The sequence below is a fragment of the Phasianus colchicus genome, chromosome 3, assembly GCF_987193195.1.
Source record: "Phasianus colchicus chromosome 3, bPhaCol1.hap1.1, whole genome shotgun sequence".
NCBI lineage: Eukaryota > Metazoa > Chordata > Aves > Galliformes > Phasianidae > Phasianus > Phasianus colchicus.
The window spans coordinates 82283134-82302807 of record NC_143438.1 but is presented as its reverse complement, the minus strand read 5'-3'; the positions used below and the strand labels follow the sequence as shown (position 1 = coordinate 82302807).

The 19674-nt window shown below is 42.2% G+C and overlaps 1 protein-coding gene across 2 annotated transcripts in view; it reads left to right on the top strand.

The window, feature by feature from the left end:
• SNTB1 (syntrophin beta 1) overlaps window positions 1-19674 on the top strand; it is a 107194-nt gene that overhangs the window by 57689 nt on the left and 29831 nt on the right. For both annotated transcript variants that reach the window (XR_016465304.1, XM_031591175.2), the window contains exon 3: window positions 11798-12005. Coding sequence is in view for 1 of the 2 variants with exons in the window: in XM_031591175.2 (XP_031447035.2) it covers window positions 11798-12005 (208 nt within the window). In the remaining variant the exon portion in view is untranslated. The remainder of the gene's footprint in view (window positions 1-11797; window positions 12006-19674) is intronic.

Genomic DNA, 19674 nt, shown 5'->3' with positions numbered 1-19674 from the left:
AGTGAGGCAAACTGGGATCTGGTTACTGCAAATGCAGCTGGAGACTTAAGTTGCTTCATTGCTTTGGTTAAAATAGGGTGGGGGTTTTTTGCATTAAGAAGTATTGATTCACTAAAGTGTTTGCAAGATTTATTGCAAAAATGGTGCTCTTCAAATTGGCTTCTTTTGTACACATTGTTTTAAAAAAAAAACGTTCCTAACATTGTTTAATAACTTATCAGCAGTGAATGGTGTCTGAGTCGGTGAGACTGAACATGACCCCATCTGGAGTACTGCATCAGTTCTGGAGCCCCCAGCACAAGAAGGACACTGAGCTGTTGTAGCAGGTCCAGAGGAGGGTCACAAAGATGATCAGAGAGTTGGAGAACCTCCCCTATGAGGACAGGCTGAGAGAGCTGGGCTTGTTCAGCCTGGAGAAGAGGAGGCTCTGAGGAGACCTTATAGCAGCCTTCCAGTATCTGAATGGGGCCAACAGGAAAGCTGGAGAGGGACGTTTTATAAGGTAGCAACAGAATGAGGGGAAATGGCTTTGAACTGGAAGAGGGTAGATTTAGACTAGGTATTAGGAATAAATTCTTGACTGTGGTGGTGGTAAGACACTGGAACTGCTGCCCAGTGAGGCTGTGGATGACACCTCCCTGCAGGCATTCAAGGCCAGGCTGGATGGGGCTGTGAGCAACCTGGTCTAGAGGGAGGCATCCCTGGCGATAGCAGGGGGTTGGAATGAAATGATCTTAAAGCTCCCTTCCAACCCAAGCCGTTCTGTGTGAATTGTAACTGGTGTGACACTTATGAAGAAATTATGTAAACAAGAACAGAAATATCCCTGTCTGTGATTCTGAAGTGAAATGTCAGAATCTTAAATGTAAAACAAACTGGTGAATTTGGATGTATTTACTTCTATTGCAGTAAGGAATGAAAACAAAAAGTGAAATTTTCTTAAAAATAAAACCTTAATTTCAACCAGATTTAATACAACATTTTCAAAACCAGACTTAGCACCAAAAGAACTTGAGTGTATTCCAAACATAAGCAAAAAAATGCAAAAATGAAATAAAAATAGAAGTATCTTTAAGTAGAAGTCAGGGAGCTGTGACACTGTTCTAGAACAGAACTGTCTAAAAAGGAATTTACTGAATGTTTTCCTAATGCATTTTTAGCTGTGAGGCTGAATGATTATTTATATGTGTGGTGTCTGGAATACAAGTAAGAATTCCATGCCTGTTCAGTACAACTCTGTGAAAGGTGAGCGTGTATGGTTTGGGACCCGTCATTCTTCCAGCACATCCAGTCTCATTGTTGATCTAAAACACAGCTCTTACACTTTAGAAAGGTCACGGGAAGGAATTACAAGACCTTGAGCTGTTTGGTTCCTGCAGCTCTTCAAGATCCTGCCCATGTAATTTAAATGCAACCACACGGGGGCAGGGAGACAGGAGTTGGTCAGTGCAAAAGAGCCTTGACATGTGGTGGCTCGTGTCTCATCCCACCAGCTTCCTAAGTAGAAACCATGGCCACATTGTGATGTTGCCAGGCACACGCAGCCGCTGGTATGCAAAGTGAAAGCTGCCTTCTCCTTGAGGAGTGGTGTGATTTAAGCATGAAGCATTGCAGCGTGTGTTTTTTTTCCTGCTAACAAGGGAGGGGATGCCCTGACTCAAGTAGCTGCTGTGTGAGTGGTGGAGGGTAATGCTGCAGGGAGGAGTGACCACACATACAGATTGAGTTATGGTGGCTCTTGTGCTGTGTAATTCCCATTTATCTTACTTTGCTTTCTGTCTCTTCCCCTCTTAAGGAGGTATTTTGATAGCACTGTGCTCAGTGAGAGGCAGCTGATGCTACATAAGAGTGTGCTGGTTGCTGACAGAAGCACAGGTGGGTGAGGTGCTGAGCAACGGAACCAGGGCTGAAGAGGTGTTGAACTATTTTTACATACTTAGCAGGATTGGCCTCAAGTTAGGAAACTTGAGTCCTTTTCCTATTGCTGTTACTTGGTGTTCTAGACAGGCAAAATAAAGCAAAAAGAATCATAGAATCATAGAATCATTAAGGTTGGAAAAGAGCTCTAAGATCATCTAGTCCAGCTCTCCCCATACCACCGATATTGCCCACTAACCCATGTCCCTCTACCATATCTCCACATTTCTTAAACGCCTCCAGGGACGGTGACTCCACCACTTCCCTGAGCAGCCTGTTCCAATGTCTCACTACTCTTAGTGAGAAAAAGTTTTTACTATTATCCAACCTGAAACTCGGCTGGGGCCATTACCTCTTGTCCTTTTGCTGCTGGCTGGGAGGAGAGACCAACTTCAGCTCACCACAACCTCCTTTTAGGCAGTTGTAGGCATCAATTAGGTGATCACTGAGCCTCGTCATCTCCAGACAGGAGATGAGTTCCCTCAGTCACTCCTCATGAGACGTGTGCTCCAGACCCTTCCCAGCTTCACTGCCCTAAATGATGACTTTTATATTTGTAGAGGGGAAAGCAAAGCTACAGTTACTACAGTGGTCATGTTAGCAGTTAAAAAACATCCACCCCCACTCTGCATGAAATGTAGGCATAGCTGCTTGTAATGTTAACTGAGCTGCTCTCTGGCTTTAGACAAAATCTCTGTGAAGTGCAAAGAGCACTCAGTTTACAGATTTGCTGTGAGCTCCTTGAGATCCTTGGATGAAAGACACATAACACTTAATTATTGTTATTGGTACCGGTGTGTTTTGCTGTTTGAATATCAGTAAAGTCATTGAAGAAGTCATTGAGCCTGTGAGAGTCCAAGTCCTGATTTATAGCAGGAGTTTTTGTTACTGTTTTTTTTTTTTTTTTTTTCTTGGTGGGCTGTGTTTATTTTATGCTTAGATTAATGTTAAGCTGGGGAAGAAATCAACAATACAACATCAGATTAAAGCAGTTTGAAAGGATCTAATTCAAAGCCAGTGATAATCAGAGTGAAATTGTGGCCGAGTGTCTTAACTGTCTGCAAGTGCTGGTATATTTTGCAATCTGCAAGCATCAGTCCTGCTTAGGGACAGTTTTCTAACTCTATAGGAGTGCTGAAGGCTCTATGAAAAAAAGGGTATTTTTTTTTCTTTCTCATTATTACAGTTATTTTCCATAATTTGTGAAACCCTCCAGCAACCAGACAGGTCATTGGTTTTGCTCTAGCTCATATGAGCTTATACCTCAGTTTCTCCTTAGCCTTCCTGGCAGACCTCTGAGATCAGATACCTGTGTTAGGCCTGTTCCTTCTGCAGAATTGTGTGTTTCAGTCTCTGTTGAGTCCAATCACCAGCTGATTTTACTGACAGGAAAAAAAAACAAAAAAAACAAACCAAGAGTTGCAGAGCAACCTCAAGGGTTTTTGTTTACACAAAGAAAACAACAATTCAACTTGAACTGTGGATCTTCTTTGCTTTTATTAACTGCAATTTGGGATTGCTTTCCCTACAAAGACTGTTTAATTTTTGTTCTGTTAAATCATATTAAAGTAAAGTTGAATAGCTTTCTAAGGTCCTGGAGCCTAGTCTCTGGGCTGCAGCTTGAAAACTAAATTACTGTTGGTGCATGGCAGGACTTAGGCACCCAGTGAGTTTTTCTACGGGGTATTCAAGATTGCAGTGTAGAAATCAATAGTTATGATATGCAGTGAATGACCTTCACTCTTTACAGCTCCTGGTAGGGTCAGATTAGTAATCTCTTATTTTCTTGATAAATATGTCATGTTTTTCTCCCTGGCATAATGACGTGGGGCTTCCTCCCCTCCCCATCTTCTCTGTTGGACAGTCGAGATCCTCATGTCATTCTCATCTCCAGCACAAAGAGAATGGGCAAAGAACTCCAGCATGTGTTACTGCAAAATAATGTGCGCATAATTGATGTAGAGTGTTTTGTGAAAGGGACTGAACGTGACCTGAAAGAGAGAAATAAAAGTGTGTCATGGGGAGTGGGTGGCAAGGAAGGATGTGGGTGATGTGGAGATGACAATGACTGAGGCTGGCAGAACAACACCTTCAGATAAATCTTTGATTAATAGACTTTCAACCAAATATTTTCTTTTCTGTGAGGAAAAAAAAAGAAACTAAAAAAGCCTTAAGTAAGAATTTAATGGGGAAACAGAATAACTTCAAGGATTTTATGTTATGTTTTTGGTGGCATTGGCAGGTTTGATTTTTTGTTTGTTTGCTGCTGTTTTGTTTTTAGTTTTGGTCACTGTTTTTGGTCATTTAGGGTTGTTTTGAAAAAGTCAAAGAATTTTCATTTTTTCAATCAGCTTCTACTGTAGAGAATCGAGCTGAGGAACAGAAATAGGAGTAAAGTAACTGGAAATGATTCAGGGGAGTGGGAGCAGTAAGAAGAAACTGCCTTGAGAAGTATATGAAGACAAGAGAGAACCAGTTAAGAAAAGGTGATGGAGAAAGGAGCTAACTAGTGAAGGGAACCAAGAGAGTGAAAACTGCAGTAAGCTTTACTTAGTGGATGTTATTGGAAAACAGAGAAAAATCAGATCACAAATGAAATATGTCACAAATTAAAGGACAAGGAAGAGCTGTGTGAGTGCTGCAGGGCAGGACAGAGGAAGGCAAACAAGTTAGTTGTGTTTGGTGTGCATCTGTATGCAAGGTATGTAAGGGCTGATATCCATGCCTCCCCTAAATAAAGTTGGAGAGCAATTTTAGCATCACTGAGATCTGCCAAACAAAGGCAGGGGTTTGCCAAACAAAGGAAATCGATATGTTTCAATTTCCTATGATGCTCCTTGTCCCCACATTCTTTATGTTACTGCTTGTAGCCAGCTATCAATTTTAAAACCCCTTTTCTATCAGGCTGTGACCTTACACTCTGTGCTGGGCTTTCCCTTGCTTACCAGTGGGTTCCAAACTGGATTTCAGTCTTACATCTCAGGTCTTGCCTGACATGCTGATAACTGAGCAGGAGGATTTTCAGCTTCTGTGTTCAAAGCTTCTCTCTCCTACAACTTCTGTAGTCATTTGTTTTGCAGCTTGCAAACTGTGTCCACTATGGGCTGCTATCTCTGGTGCCCCAGCTCAAAATCAGTAGGTATTGAGGCTGGGCTGTAGCACATAAGTCGTGTGCACAGACACAGTTATTTAAATAGCCTACTGTCAATTCCCGCTTTAACACACATTTCCACTAATTGAAAATCCTTTTTCCCCAAGGTAGGAATCAGAGTTACACTGGAGTTGTTATTTCATCTCACTGCTTACACAGAGATTTTCCATTGATCTCTGAGTCTATTAAAAGGGAAGATGAGCTCCCTGCTGCCAGCAGTGACAGCGCCAGGAGGTGACATGTGCCTCATCAACGAGGCCAGCAGCATTTCTGCAGTGCTGCCTCCCAGGTGTTTCTTCTTCCTTTGCTTTCAGAGGCCAATAATTGATCCGGAGAGGATTTGTGGTTTTGTCATAGTGGCTGCTGGTTTGTTTCACTTGGCAACTAAATGGTGATGCCTGGGATTTCTCGATCGTCTAAGCCAAAATGTGGCACTTGAAGCAATGAAACGTTCATGCACATACTGCTCAATGGAGGTGCACCTGATGCCTGTCTCTGCCAGCGAGACTTTCTCCTGTGACAGTTCATCAGCGAGACAGAGGTCTGACAGCAGCCTTATTCATTCATCTCCTTTCCGCTGCAATTTTCATCCCTGCTTGTAGATTGTGTCCCCATCTTTTCCCTGGGTCTTGCTATAGCCTTGTCCTTTCTCAGAAGACATCTAATTCTTCTCTAAGTCTATGATATTTTACTTGTGCAGCCAAGTGAAACTGTCTGCCTTTGTCTCTGAGCTGTCTTGATCTGAAGGGTCATTTACTGCTATTACCAGCCACACTCAATTGCTTTTTACTTTGTCCTGGTTCAGCTCAGACTGCAGGAGCAACATGCTTTGGGGTTGGTTGAGGCTTTACCAGAGGTGCAGTTTTTCCGTATGAAACAATTATTTTCCTAGCATTAATAGTTTCCCTTTTACAGAGAGAGTGGTGAGGTACTGGAACAGGCTGCCCAGAGAGGTTGTGGATGCTCCATCCCTGGAGGTGTTCAAAGCCAGATTGGATGGGGCCCTGGGCAGCCTGGTCTAGCATTAGGTGGGAATGGTTGGTGGCCCTGCATGTGGCAGGGGGCTTGGAGCTTCATGATCCTTGAGGTCCCTTCCAACCCTGGCCATTCTGAGATTCTGTGATTCTACTATGAGAGAATTGCTTCAGTATAAAACCACAGCAAACTCAGCATCTTCTGGTCTTACATGTCCAAATTGCATGTTTCTGTTGCCCTTCCATTTTTATGTTTTAACAACAATAACAGAAGTTTTGTTACTTACATTTATCAGATATATTATGTATTTTACATGCTGCCCAAGACTCTTCACTCAGTGCAGCTCAGGCAAGCCAAAAGGTTGGACACCCATGTTAGGCAGCATCATTTTGAGGTTAAACCCAATTCTTACTAGTACTGCTGTAACGAAAATATGAAGGAAAAACACAAGAAGGAAAAATATGAAAGATCTTTTGTGCAGTATGGGGAAAGAAATCTGCTCTGTAACATCCACAGACATTTTGTAAGTATTAGATGGCTTTCATCATCATGATGGGTAGAAAAGGCATTGTATGACGTACTCTGCAGTGTCATACATGGCGATGTCAGCAAGTCCATTGTTGGCACGTGGTGATGTCAGCAAGCCCCTTGCAGAACAAAATCCTTCCCTTACATTCTGTGCAACTCCACTGATAGCCCTTTTATTAAAGCCCGATTCATGGCAAATGAAAATGAAATCAGCTGCGACAGCTCATTAGTGATACATACACCCTCTGTGTGGACATCAACCCAGTCCAGCTCCCAAGAAGCAAGGAGCTACATCTGCAGTGACTGCTGTAAGTGGAAAGTCAGCAAGTAACTTAACACAGCGAGCACCATTGTGACAGCAAGGGGACCTGGAGACTTTCACACTGTAGAAAATTTCTACTTGGTTGCCAAATAGTGTTTGCTTTGTAAAATTGCTTTCACCTCTGTTTAAGTGCATCAAACAAACGTGCTTTTTGTATACTGGGGAATTCATTGCACTGTCTACTGTCTCTGTAATTACTATATAATATTATATATTATATATCAGGAAAATATTACATAAATAAATCGGCTCAGCTCGGTATTTCCATTGCTTTAACAAACTTTATTCCTGGTTCATCTCCTGGTGCTGCATGGAGAATTAAAAACCTTACTGGGTTGTTTTTTGTTTTATTAAAAACTGTAGGTATGTAAATAGTATCTTAGATTGTGTTCACCAGATCCCCCCAGCTCTGTAAGACTTCCTCTATTTCTACTCCACATTCTACAATCAACAAAATTATTTACCACCGTTTCCTGTGTAGACAATGAAAGGGTGATGCCATGAGTAGTTTGGCCCACAATCCCTTTTTAAGTTTGCAAAGTCCACAGCAGATTGTTTTGTTCCTGGCTATATTGGTGCAATATCAAAGTAGCGATGATGGACTTGAATAACTCTGGCTCCAGCTTATCATTAACTTCAAGAGACTTACTCCACACTTTAATCAGTCACTGAATACATAGTCTGACCCAGGAAAAGGCACAAAGTGTAAAGCAGTGCCTGATTTGGTCTGGAGCCAATGGTGGTGGGAGAAGTGCTTTCAAGAGATTTGATAAAGAGTATTTCTGAGATAATGAATGCTCCTACACAGAAGCCTTATCAAACGTGGAATGAACATGGTCTATCAAACATTTGCTTTCAACTTCTGATCCTCTGTAAAGTAAAAGCTCTGGAAGCAGTGAGGGAGAGAGGTTGGGCTTCTTAGCAAGGTTACGGCATTTGGAGGCACTGGGTTTTGCGTCACCTCCATGTTCCATGGGTGGAAAATGGGATGCTGGAAATGCTCTTCTGCTCAGAGAAACTCTTTGAGAAGGAGAGAGAAAATTACTCTTTTATTATGAGGTTTGCCAAATGATATCTGAGAAAATGTGATATCATTCATATGCATTGCCAAGCTGGAGAGGTGCCGCGCATCTTGGCAGCCATCTAGAGCTAACATATAATTCCTTTGGGTTGGTATGGGCTTTATCAGAAACAGCTCCATATGCAGTATTTACATAACTGTGGTGGAGTGTGAGAATAAACACAGCTGTGGCATTGCCCTAAATATTTCAATTCTGTGGAGAATTAAGGGAACTTTATCACTGAACTGCAGATAAACATAAGTCAGTAAGCGGTGGTCAGTTTAGCCAAGGAACAAATCAAAGCTACAACGGCTGGTCTGCCTGGAAGCATTTAAGTACTTTAGTGTTGGAGTTTACTAAGGTCATTGGAGTTTTGTTGTTTTTTTTTTGCTTTTCAAAAAATATGGAGATACCATCAGTCAGCTGCTAAACAAAAAGCATCATCCAAAAGGACTGGGGAAACAAAGCAGCTAGACCTAAGGGCAGAAAATAGGAGAGTCGATAGGGACATAATGCTTTCAGCATGTGATTGCAGTAGGAACCCACAGCTTACCAGGAAGATTATAAGAGAATTTCTGTCAGGATCTCCACACCACGTGGCCACAGGGGTGGCAGTTCTGGATCTCTGAGGGGAAATCTGTAAGGTCAGCTTCTTAAAGATAGTTTAGTGCACTGATCCCATAGCAAAAAGTCAGTAGCAGAGCTCAGGCAGTTAAGGTTTTAGACTTTAATCCTCACTTTAGGAATAAAAATGATCCCCTGCCTAGCAGCTTGCACAGGAATGACACTTGCTGACGTATTCCTTAGGCTGACCAGTGCAGTGGATGACAAGACTCAATTTCAGTGCTGTCAGTGCTGCATTTATTCCTGTTCTGAATTCAGTTTTGATAAGTGTAGTATGTTTTGTCCAATCTTCCTGTCACTCAGGTGATGGAATGAGGCAGCCTGTCTGCAGTTGTTAGTGTGTCAGCATCCAGCTTTGATTGCTGGCAGGCAATCCCCAGAATAGCCCCATTAGAAGTCACTGAGAGTAAGTATTCTTGCAAGCATGATGCTGTATGTGTGTGTATACGTGTACTAGAATTTATACATTGATATCACAGTATGATGGGTATGTATTAGAATACATTATGAGATCTCAAACTGAAATAGCACTTCCTAGTTTTGAATCAATGAAAAAATTGTTAAGACCTGTCTAAATGCTCATTATTTTAGGGGACAAAACTATTGCAGGAATAGGAAACAGCCACCATCGAGGGAAATACACTCGGTTGAAAGCTCAAGTCAAACATTACCTGTTTATTTATATCTAGTTGCTTAAAGTAAGAGTTGAAGTGTACTCCAGGCTGTAGGGAAGCAAGTTGCCGTTGGAACCTCTTTCAGCTCCAGATAATGTATTTTGAAACCAGAGGTTCCACAGCTCTAACTTAAAAGAAATGACAGGAGCTTGCTATTTCTTTGCAACTGCAAAAGCAGCAAATTCTTTTGTGCCTTTACAGTTCTTGTTCAGACTTTGTTTACAACGTGAGGTGCGGTGACTTTGGAGATGGGAGTTCTCTTATAGAAACCACAAGCTTTGCAAAGAGCATTGTTTGATGAAATCCACACTGCGCAGTAACATTTTTCAAGGCTGCTACAACACTGTTATACTGTCCAGTTATTTTTTTTCTTTGAAAGAAGTGTTGAAATGAGAGGCAGAGTGCAGAAAATACTGAGTGCTATTCCTGGCTTGTTCCCTGCCTCATCTGGATGATTTTCTGGGTGCTTTTCCCCCTGGGTGAAATGGGGACACTCTCACTGAACTCACTTGTGAAATGCTTGTGATCTTGTGCCAAAAAGGGCTCTGTAAGGAGTAAGCAGCATTTTGCTAAGTACCACAATGTGCTTTGAAAATCCAGGTCTGTGTAGTTTGTAACCATTGCTTAGATGTACAGATTCAAACTCAAGCTCAGGTGACACTGAGAGAGCGATGTTTGTGATGAGAAGGCAAAGCAGTGTGGTGGCCGTGTGTGTTGTTACTAACAGGCATCGAAGTAAGTACTTATCTGCAAATAGAATTTTCTTATTCTCCAGATCTGCATCATGTAATAAGGAATTTTTCTTTCAATATCTGAAGTTGGAACCTCAGTGCATTCCGGAGTGGCTATATAAGAGCTGTTATATTCAGAAAGTGCTGAGTTCCAATGACTTTACTGAGGAAAGTGTGCTATTGTGTTGGCTCAGCGGTTTCTGGAAAATAATCCCACTTTTTAAACTATATAAGCAGTCATTTAGAACCCTGAACAGTTCAGTTGCTTCGTTTGGAAAGTCATGACCTTTTCTATCTTTAGAGCAATGTCTGCTTGGAGACTTCCCCTTCCCAAAATGGACAAACAAGAGACGAGCTGCCCTCATCCTCTCAGCCCCAGAGAGCTACACAGATTGACTTGCCTTCTGTTCTTCTCTTTGGTTTTAATCAATTAATTAAAAACTCTTAATTGTTAGTCAGGCTCTGAATTGCAGGATTTTGTAATTGCATAACAAATATTTGTATTACAGTAGTCTTGAACCTCAATCTGAATAAATTCCACTGAACTTATTACTTTTCTAATAAAGCAAGGAGCCGTCGTGTGTCCCAGAGAGCAGGCAGCAATGCACAAGACAGAAGGCTGAGGCTCAGAGCTGAGGTTGAAGTTGTCTGGGTAACATTCAGGGGAAGGCATTGTGTGTTTATAGTGAAAAAGCACAAATGTAAGTGCAGTTCAGTGATGGACAATGAGCAGAGCTTGGTTTTGTAATCACTACATGAAAATAAAGCAGGCTATTATTTAGTGGGTTATTTAGCAAATGGTCAAGTAAAAGTGATCCACAAAGCCCCACTACTAATTAACTGCTACTAACTTCACTTCACTGAGAGCAGTACTGAAATAGCAACAACAGTCTCTCAAAGCATTTTTGTTATTGTTAGTAAAGATGTTGGCACAGTTCTCATAACCACAGTAGACAGGACCCATTTCCCTGAAAATGTATTTGTCTCTGCTTTTGAAACCACAGCAGTGGGGTAGAAGCCCACAGGATGGTCTAGTAAAAATGTTTTTGGGGAAAAACATCTTTCCCTACAAGACTTGCGAAAACTGTAAAAGATGCATGCCAGAAGCAATCACACAGTTGTGGTTAGTGCTTTCTTGCCATCGCTGGTAGCAGGGTGTAAATGGAATGTTGTGGGTATTTGCTACTCCTGGGTAAGGCCAATTACACTTGGCTTCTAGTTCATGCTGAGTGGTGTCACTGAAACTGCAGTGTAGTCCTAAGAAAATTCCTTTGTTTAGGATTAGGGTTTTTTGCTTCCCTTAGCTTTGTATGTATAACATAAGCATATTGAGAAACTGTAGGTGTGCTATAAACATACAGCTGAAGAAGGTGGCAGCTCAACCTCAGCTGCTTCTTCTGTTTTTTGATGGGTACCATGGCAGAGTGCAAAGCCTGGGGAGCATGCTGAGCAGGCAGGGTAGGTAAGCACTCAAAGAAACTTTCATAATATCTTTTAAAACAATGAATGAACGCTCCTCTTGCCTATGTATTTGAAACTCCTATTGACTTGCCAGATGTGGGGTTGAATCAGCATTGGCAGTAATTGGCAAATTACTTCTCAAAGATCAGTAATTTGCAGTAACATCAGAACAGACCTGACTTCAGTTAGAGGATCTCACTCTATTCAGGTGTCGTAAAGGTAAGTTTTTAGTGATAGGTCTTGAAATTAGTATACTCCAGTTTAACTGATAGCTATCACTAAGTGAGATAATAAATGTAGTCATAAAGCAGTACCTGAGTGAACATAATCTTTTTCCCCCCCCATTTTTCTAGACTTATTGAAGTTCATTCACCTGATGCCAAGCACACCGTGGTTCTCAGGAGTAAGGACTCAGCTACTGCCCAGGCCTGGTTCAATGCCATCCACTCCAGTGTCAATGATCTCATCCCCAGGGTGATTGCAGAGGTCAGAGACCAGCTGGGTAAAGCAGGGATTGCTGGAAGTCGAGAGATTAGACATCTAGGCTGGCTTGCAGAAAAGGTAATGGAAATGCTCTTTTTTTCATTTCTAAGTTCTCTTTCTTGCTATATAAGGTTCTGGGTTTTTATTTAGCTTTCCTTGAAGACCCTTCTTTTCTTAATGTGCCAAGTATCTTGTTTTGTTTTGTTTTGCTTTGCTTTGTTTTGTTTTGTTTTAATGTAACTGGAAAGTTCTTTGAATCTTCAGTACACCAAGTAGTGAAGGCTTTCCTGGGAGATCACAGGTCTCATGACCTGTCCAGCTGAAGTGTGGGGTGAGTGTCAAAAAAATTTGATGCCAGACTCAGACTCCTCTATGTTACATCTCCTGATCATGTATATGAGGCTGTCTGCCTTAGTCTCCCTCCTGCTGTTATCCTGGGAACAGGGACTCAACTGTACCCAGATCTGGTGAGGCCGCATCTCGAGTTTAGTATTTAATTTTGGCCCCTCACTACAAGAAAGACATTGAGGCCCTGCAGCGTGTCCAGAGAAGGACAACAAAGCTGGTGAGGGGTCTGGAGCACAAGTCTTAGGAGGAGCAGTTGAGGGAGCTGGGATTGTTAAGTCTGGAGAAGAGGAGGCTCAGAGGAGACCTCATTGCACTCTACAACTTCCTGAAGGGAGGTTGTGATGAGGAGGGGTTTGGCCTCTTCCCCTAAGTAACAAACAGGACCCGAGGAAATGGCCGCAAGTTGTACTAGAGGAGGTTTAGGTTAGACATAAAGAAGAACTTTTTCTCTCAGAGAGTGGTCAGGCACTGGAATGGCCTGCCAAGGGAGGTGGTGGAGTCGCCGTCCCTGGCAGTGTTCAAGAGGTGTCTGGATGAGGAGCTGTGAGATATGGTTTAGTGCTTGTGGTAGCAATGGTAATGGGAGGACGGTTGGACTACATGATCTTGTGGGTCCTTTTCAACCTTGTGATTCTATGATTCTATGATTAGTATTGTAGAGAGTGTGAAAATCTGGGGGGAATAATCTCAGCTCTTCCTTAAAACACAGAAGCCTCAGTGAGTAAATTTTCATAGCATTTAACTGGGCAGCTGTAAAGTATTGAACCTTGTTTTCTCTGTATATCCATTTCTATAAACTTAAGAAGAGCTGAGTCTGCAAGTCCTTTTCTGTTCTAAAATCCTTGCCTTAGAAAGGGTAACCACTCTGTAGCAGATTATGTACACCTTATACTTAGTAAATTAACAGATGATTTGAAGTGGACGCATTACATGCTTCATGTTTTTGAATATCCTGTTCTTATTATCAAGTGTGTGATCAGTAGTGCTTGGCAGTGGGGTGCATGTAGGCAGCTGTGAGACTGAGTTTGGCCTCTCAGCACAGCCACAAATGGGGTGCGTGGATAGGGGATGGGTTGGATTTTGAACAGATTCTATTGCAGTAAATAACGTTTTGGCTGAAAATGTTTATAGTAATCCATGGTATTCTTTGAAAACTATGCAAGATTTCTCTTTTCCTATTGCTGAAAGTAATGTTTCTTCTTGCGGAAGCGGGACATACCCTTAAAGATGTTTTCTTCTTGTCAGATACTACATGATATCCCATTCACATACTTCTTTCCCCTCTTCATTCTGCCTTATAGACCATGGTTTTGGTTCATGTTATTGAGCATGGGCAAGTTCAAAATGTTGCTGATTTTAGTGGCAAAACGTGTGTTGCTTTTAATAGCACCAAGTTGCAGTTCATCCAGTTCCAGGGTATTTACAATGGCTGTCATCAAGAGCTGGCCTTGAGAGATTTGTAAAAGCTTGTAACCAAAAGTTAATGTTTTTTTTTAACTAAACTAACCATCCAGAGCTTTGCAGTAGTAATGCAGTAAGGTCAGAAGATCCCAGCTTCTTCTTATTTAGGAGACCCATGTAAAAGTAGAGAAAATCTCTACATGTGGTAAAAATCTACGTTAAATTGCTTTTTTTACTGAACTTTGGGCTGTAAATCCTGGATGTAAAAGATTACCTGCAGAGTGGGAGAGGAGAGTGCAAGCTGTACATGGAGCTATTTCAGAGGTGTTCAAGTCAGCTAGGCTGGGTGCTGACCACAGGGCATTCTGTGTTCCGTGTGCAGAACTCAAGAGAGCCAGAAATGAAATTCTGCAGTGATTTTTGGAGCAACACCAGGAACGATGACTTCCTTCCATGTTCACTGCTGTTTAGTTTCTAAATGCTGGAGCTTAGAAAGCAAAACTGTGAGGGAAGGGACCTCATTATTAGCAGCCACAAAATAAAATATGTGTCTTGTATTCCTCTCAATGGTGCCTTTAATTTCTCTCTGATATTTTGTGGCATATCTTGCCATTTTTTATAGGTAGCAGTTGGAAGAAATCTGAACTCAGGTTTGGCAAGCTTCTTAGGCTATAACTTTTAAGACTGCTTGTACAGTATCGGATTATGTTTCTTACATAGCATATCATCACATTGAGTTCTCAGTAAAATGGAGTGATGCTAGCTGAGATGAATTCCTTTGGCTGTCTAGGGAATGCAAAATGTAATCCCATAGAAATTCCACCGTAATTTGCTGTGATTACTCTCTGCTTTCATTAAACTATTTCCTGGTTTGACATTTTTTATATGTCTCTGCTCTAAACTTAGCTCTAAACTTCAACCTTTACATTTCTACAAAAATAGATTCATTAGCTGAGCTTCCCTCAGGTGGGTAATATTAACATTAATAGTAGGATATCTAAAGTACTATGCAATTGCATGCTAATGGGATTCTTCCACTTTCACTGAAATCTGATAAGACTGCCCTAAATTTATGGGCAGGAACGCTCCATCCTGTAGGTCAGCCTTGTCAGGGGGCAAGGAACTCCCTGCCTTTGCCCCAGGGTGTGCACATGTGCCCATCAGCAGGTAAAGCAAGGGCCCTGCATCACTTGAAGAAAACAAACTATTGTGTGGCTTTATTACAGGTAAGGAGAAAAACAGCCAGAAGCAGTCATTAGAGATGCCAAATTCCCTGCTTTATAGAGACACTAACCTTGTACTATCCTTGACCTTACGGAACGGATTCTGAAGCCAGCCAAGGATTAGGTAGTTATGTTAAATGCTGGCATCCTAAAACGTGTCTGCAACTAACAGAAATGTCAAGTGCCGGTTTATAATGAAATGTGTGGACTCACCATAACCTTTCTTGTATTTCTCTTTAACCAACAAAACTTGTGGGATTAACAAGTGTGTAAGTGGGAGGGAACAGCTGCATGTGGGTTTTAATCTTAATCTTTTTTTTAGGGCTCCCTGTAAAGATACTGCTAGTGACCAAATATGGAAAGAGAAGTAATGTAATCCCAAGGAGCTTCTCTATGTGTGTATTAGTTGGCCCTCTTCTTTCCAATAATGCTTTCAAATCCCTTTAGAAATGTCTTTTCCACTTCTCACCCACTTTTTTTATGGTTCTGGGCATCCTGTGGGTTAGAGGGGAGCTGAAACAGGCACTCCTGCTTTTCTCATTAAACTTACCCAGCTACTGCTGAGTTCCTTTGTGAGAAGCAAGCTCTGCTCTTGCGTTGGAGAGTCAACTTATCAAGGAAATGATGGTTTATTTTGTCACTTCATAATGTCTGTTCCAATAGATTGAGATACTACTGACAAAAGTTTTATCTTCATTTTTACTTCTTTAATGCAGACGCAGTGAGGTGTTCTGGACAAAGTGGTTTTGCAAAGGTTGTTTTTTCCTATTCAGAAATTGGCTACACCAGCATTGGAATTGCAGTAAGGCGCCAGCCCTGTAGCTAGGTCAGTAAAAACCAAAAACCCAACCAGAAAAGAAACCCCCATGTCTCTGCCTCTCATTGTTCTTTCTGTGCCGGTGATGCTTTAAATGCAGACTTGGCAAAAAGAAAAATCATTTCTGTAGCTGGAGAACATTCTGCTTTCTGAATGCCAAATGTCTCAGCAGACAATAGGTTTGCTAAAATGGTCTCAAGGCTCCTTTGAGAAACTTGAAAATAGGGGTGGCTGCAATTTGGCTTTTATAATGGTAGTATTTAGAGCAGCAAGAAAAATGCTTCTCTTCGTTTTTCTTGCTGGATCTTAACTTTAGCATTTCACTCACATTCACATAGCTGTGCACACTCCAGGAAAATGTGTCACTGCTCTCAGAAATCTGATGGGAGATGAGAATGGAGAAAATACCTGATATGGAGGGGAAATAGCCACATGGGCATGATGAATTAGAGGTGTTTTTCAGCTCGTGACGCTATCTCTGAAATGAGAAATGTGTTAATGTATTACAGGCTGTTCGGTCTCCTCAGACCTTAGGTAACCATATCACTGAATTGAGCTGAAGTGTAGCACATGTCATAGCAGTGATCTTCAGTGTGAAGCTGTCTGTTTCAGCATTGTATTTATCTTCCTGTTTTCCATCTACTTCTGAGCAGGGAGTGATAGCAGTGAGAGTGTGGGACATGCAAGCTGTCCAAACAAGATTTAGACAAATGACATGAGAGCCTATTTGAAGGGTTTTTTTTCCCCCAGTATGAAATGAAAACGTTTCTGTTTTACTATTTCCTTTGCACCTATGTTCATTGGTTAGAAAAACAAGCAGACAGCAACAGAGCTGCATTGTTATTCTTATCACAGGGCTGTGGGTTTTCAAAGAAGAGAAAAGAAGCTTCAGTTTTAAAATTTTATATAATTCCTGAATTTCTAGAATAGACTTTGAACAGTGACCTTAAAACGTCTTTGCATGAGAAAACCACCAGCCTGTCATCGTGTTGTTAAAGCATTTTGACTTTATTTAACAGCGTGAGCATCTGCTTTTAACCACCTTCCTGTGACACAGTATAAAAGCACAGCAGGTGCTGGACAGCATTTAGAAATCCCTGGCATGGCTGTGTCCCTGGCTGCGGTGCCTTTGATGCAGATATGTGGCCACATGTATAGCTCTGGGCTGGCTGCTGCTGTCCCCCCCAGCTCTCCCAGCCCTCCCATCACTGTGGTAGCAGTGCCCATCTGTCCCTGTAGTGAGCCAGATCAGATGGTTATGCTGGCAGAAAACTCATTACTTTTTGGGGAAAATACAGATTCCAGTGCCAGAGTAGTGAGAGCATGTGGGAGAGGTGTAGGGGCTGGGTGATAGGGCTGCCTCTTTGAGCAGCACATAGCTTTTCAGCTGTGCAGGGGATAAATCTGGATTGCACTGATTCCCAGCTCTTCATTCTGATTTGAGAAAATGCCCGTGTGTTTTAAGTCTGAAACTGCAGTGAACTTTGGGCTGTACTGTCTTAACCCGTATTGCAAATCAGCCTATTGTTTAACCAGATAAATAACCTGCTAGAAACATTGGAGTTTGCTAAGAAAACTGTAATTCCAGTCTGTTTTTACTTTCTTGCAAGGAAATTGTGTTCATGCAGTGTTCATGTGGTCTTCTTATGAATTTCCAGTCTTTACAGCTTTTTTTTTTCTTCATTCAGTCTAGGTATTCTTTAGTAGTTATCCATGCATTCCATCTCTCTCTGTCCATCTCTCTCTCTTTCCTTCTCTCTCTATATCTGTCTCTCTTTACCCATCTATAAGACAAGCAAGGCAGTTTGGACCTGGCTTGTTCTGAATGGCTAGTAGACTTGATTTGTCATACTGATAACATACAGATGGTCATAACCTTAACATTAATCTGACCTTCACGCATACCTTAAATTGGAAAATCATGCATGTCCTAAATTAGAAGTTGTATTTTTAAATTCTGACTAATTACTTGCTTTGGAGTCCTTCAATAGAAATGAAGAGTCCTATTTTTGCCCTTTGTCACTTAACCTCATAACTTATTAATGCCAGAACTTATTTGTTTGCTTTGTAAAACACCACAACAGAGCACTTAATTACATTAACAGTCTTCATTATCTGGGATAGCGATCAGCCTGACCTAAGGAAAGACGTAAACCTGAACTAGCATGTAGTAATTTCCTCTCCTTGATTCAGTGAGGTCCACAGTGGGGTCAATTCATCAACAGTAATATCGATCTCTTGTTGTTTTAGGTGCATTCAGTAAATGAATATATTAAGAAAAATTCTAGCTAAAAGCAGTCATTTCATTAATGTAACACGTGCTATTCTTCCATGTGCTGATGAGAGCCGAGTTGAGTAAACGATAAATTCAAGTCGGGAGGAAGTGCTCGGTACAAAGGGATTGGAAAGCAGAGTAAGTGTAAAGATTGGGCTGATAAATCATGAAAAATTACAGGATTAGGGTAGTAAATTGAAGGTATGAGAGTGAAAGGTCTGAGCTTGAAAGTTAGTCTGCAGTACAGCTTGGTTTTTTTAGGGCAGAAGAAAACAAAACCTGTGATCAGATAATTACAGAGCACGGTTCTACAGTGGGTGAATGCTACTGTGCCTGTGTTAGCCTTCAGATGTAAAAGCATTCTCTCTGAATTTGAGCAGAAGTATAAAGTGAGCCCCACATGTCCCCTCGCCTTTCCCACAAGAGCTGAGTTGACTCTGGCCAGATTCCAGCAGAAGTAATTACACTGTGCCTGTTCTCCCTTCTACATTTTGATCTGTTTCAGCAGTGCTCATTCTGTTTTCACGATCCACATAAACCCCAGAAAAGAAGAGAAAGTTTCTAATGATATTCTGCTCTGGTTTTAACTTTTCCCTTCCTTTGCCAGGAGAGTGGTGAGCTCTGAGCTGTAACGCCTGCTCCAGCAAGGCCTGGGGAGGACAAGAGGTACTGCTCACATCACAGGTGCTGCCTCTGCTTCTGGGTCAGAAGGAATGCAGGCCTTGAAAGGGAAGGAGGAGAGAGTGCCATAAGGAAATGGGCAGGTTTGCAGCCTGCTGGACTGGAGGAGCTGTTTCTTCTGGCAGGGCTGTGTCTGCAGGAGCACATCACATAGAATCACAGAATGGCCAGGGTTGGAAGGGACCTCAAGGATCATGACCCCTCTGCCACATGCAGGGCCACAACGTCCTCATTTAATGCTAGACCAGGCTGCCCAGGGCCCCATCCAATCTGGCCTTGAACACCTCCAGGGACGGGGCATCCACAACCTCTCTGGGCAGCCTGTTCCAGCACCTCACCACTCTCTGTGAAAGAATTTCCCCCTGACATCCCACCTAAATCTCCCCTCCCTCAACTTAAAACCATTTCCCCTTGACCTGCTGTCACTCACCCTTTCAAAGAGTTGATTCCCCTCTTGTCTGTAGGCTCCCTTTAGGTACTGAAAGGCTGCAATGAGGTCACCCCACAGCCCTCTTTTCTCCAGGCTGAACAAGCCCAGCTCCCTCAGCCTGTCTTTGTAGGGGAGGTGCTCCAGTCCCCTGATCATCTTCGTGGCCCTCCTCTGGACCCTCTCCAACAGCTCCCTGCCTTTCTTGTACTGGGGCCTCACAAGAGCAGGGTAGGGAGGGAAAATCATCTCCCTGTCCCCATGCCACATCCTGGCATGGTCCTGAGCACAGTTGCTTTCCATGAATCACAGGCCACTAAGACACTGGAACTTAACTCTTTTTTGTATGTAACCCCACTTTCCATCTTTTGCCTTGGCAGCTGCAGTTGGATCTGTCTGCGAAGATCCACCACCCTTCATGCAGATGCTGGGTTAGCTCACCTTAGGGACTGCACAGCTCCAAAAGCCCATGTCCATTCAAGTTCAGCTGGGAAAAAGAGCAGGAGTGATGTAGGTATGGTGTGAAGGAAGGCTTTGATTCTCTTCCTCCTGAAGCAGGTGAAAGGCCTTTTTTT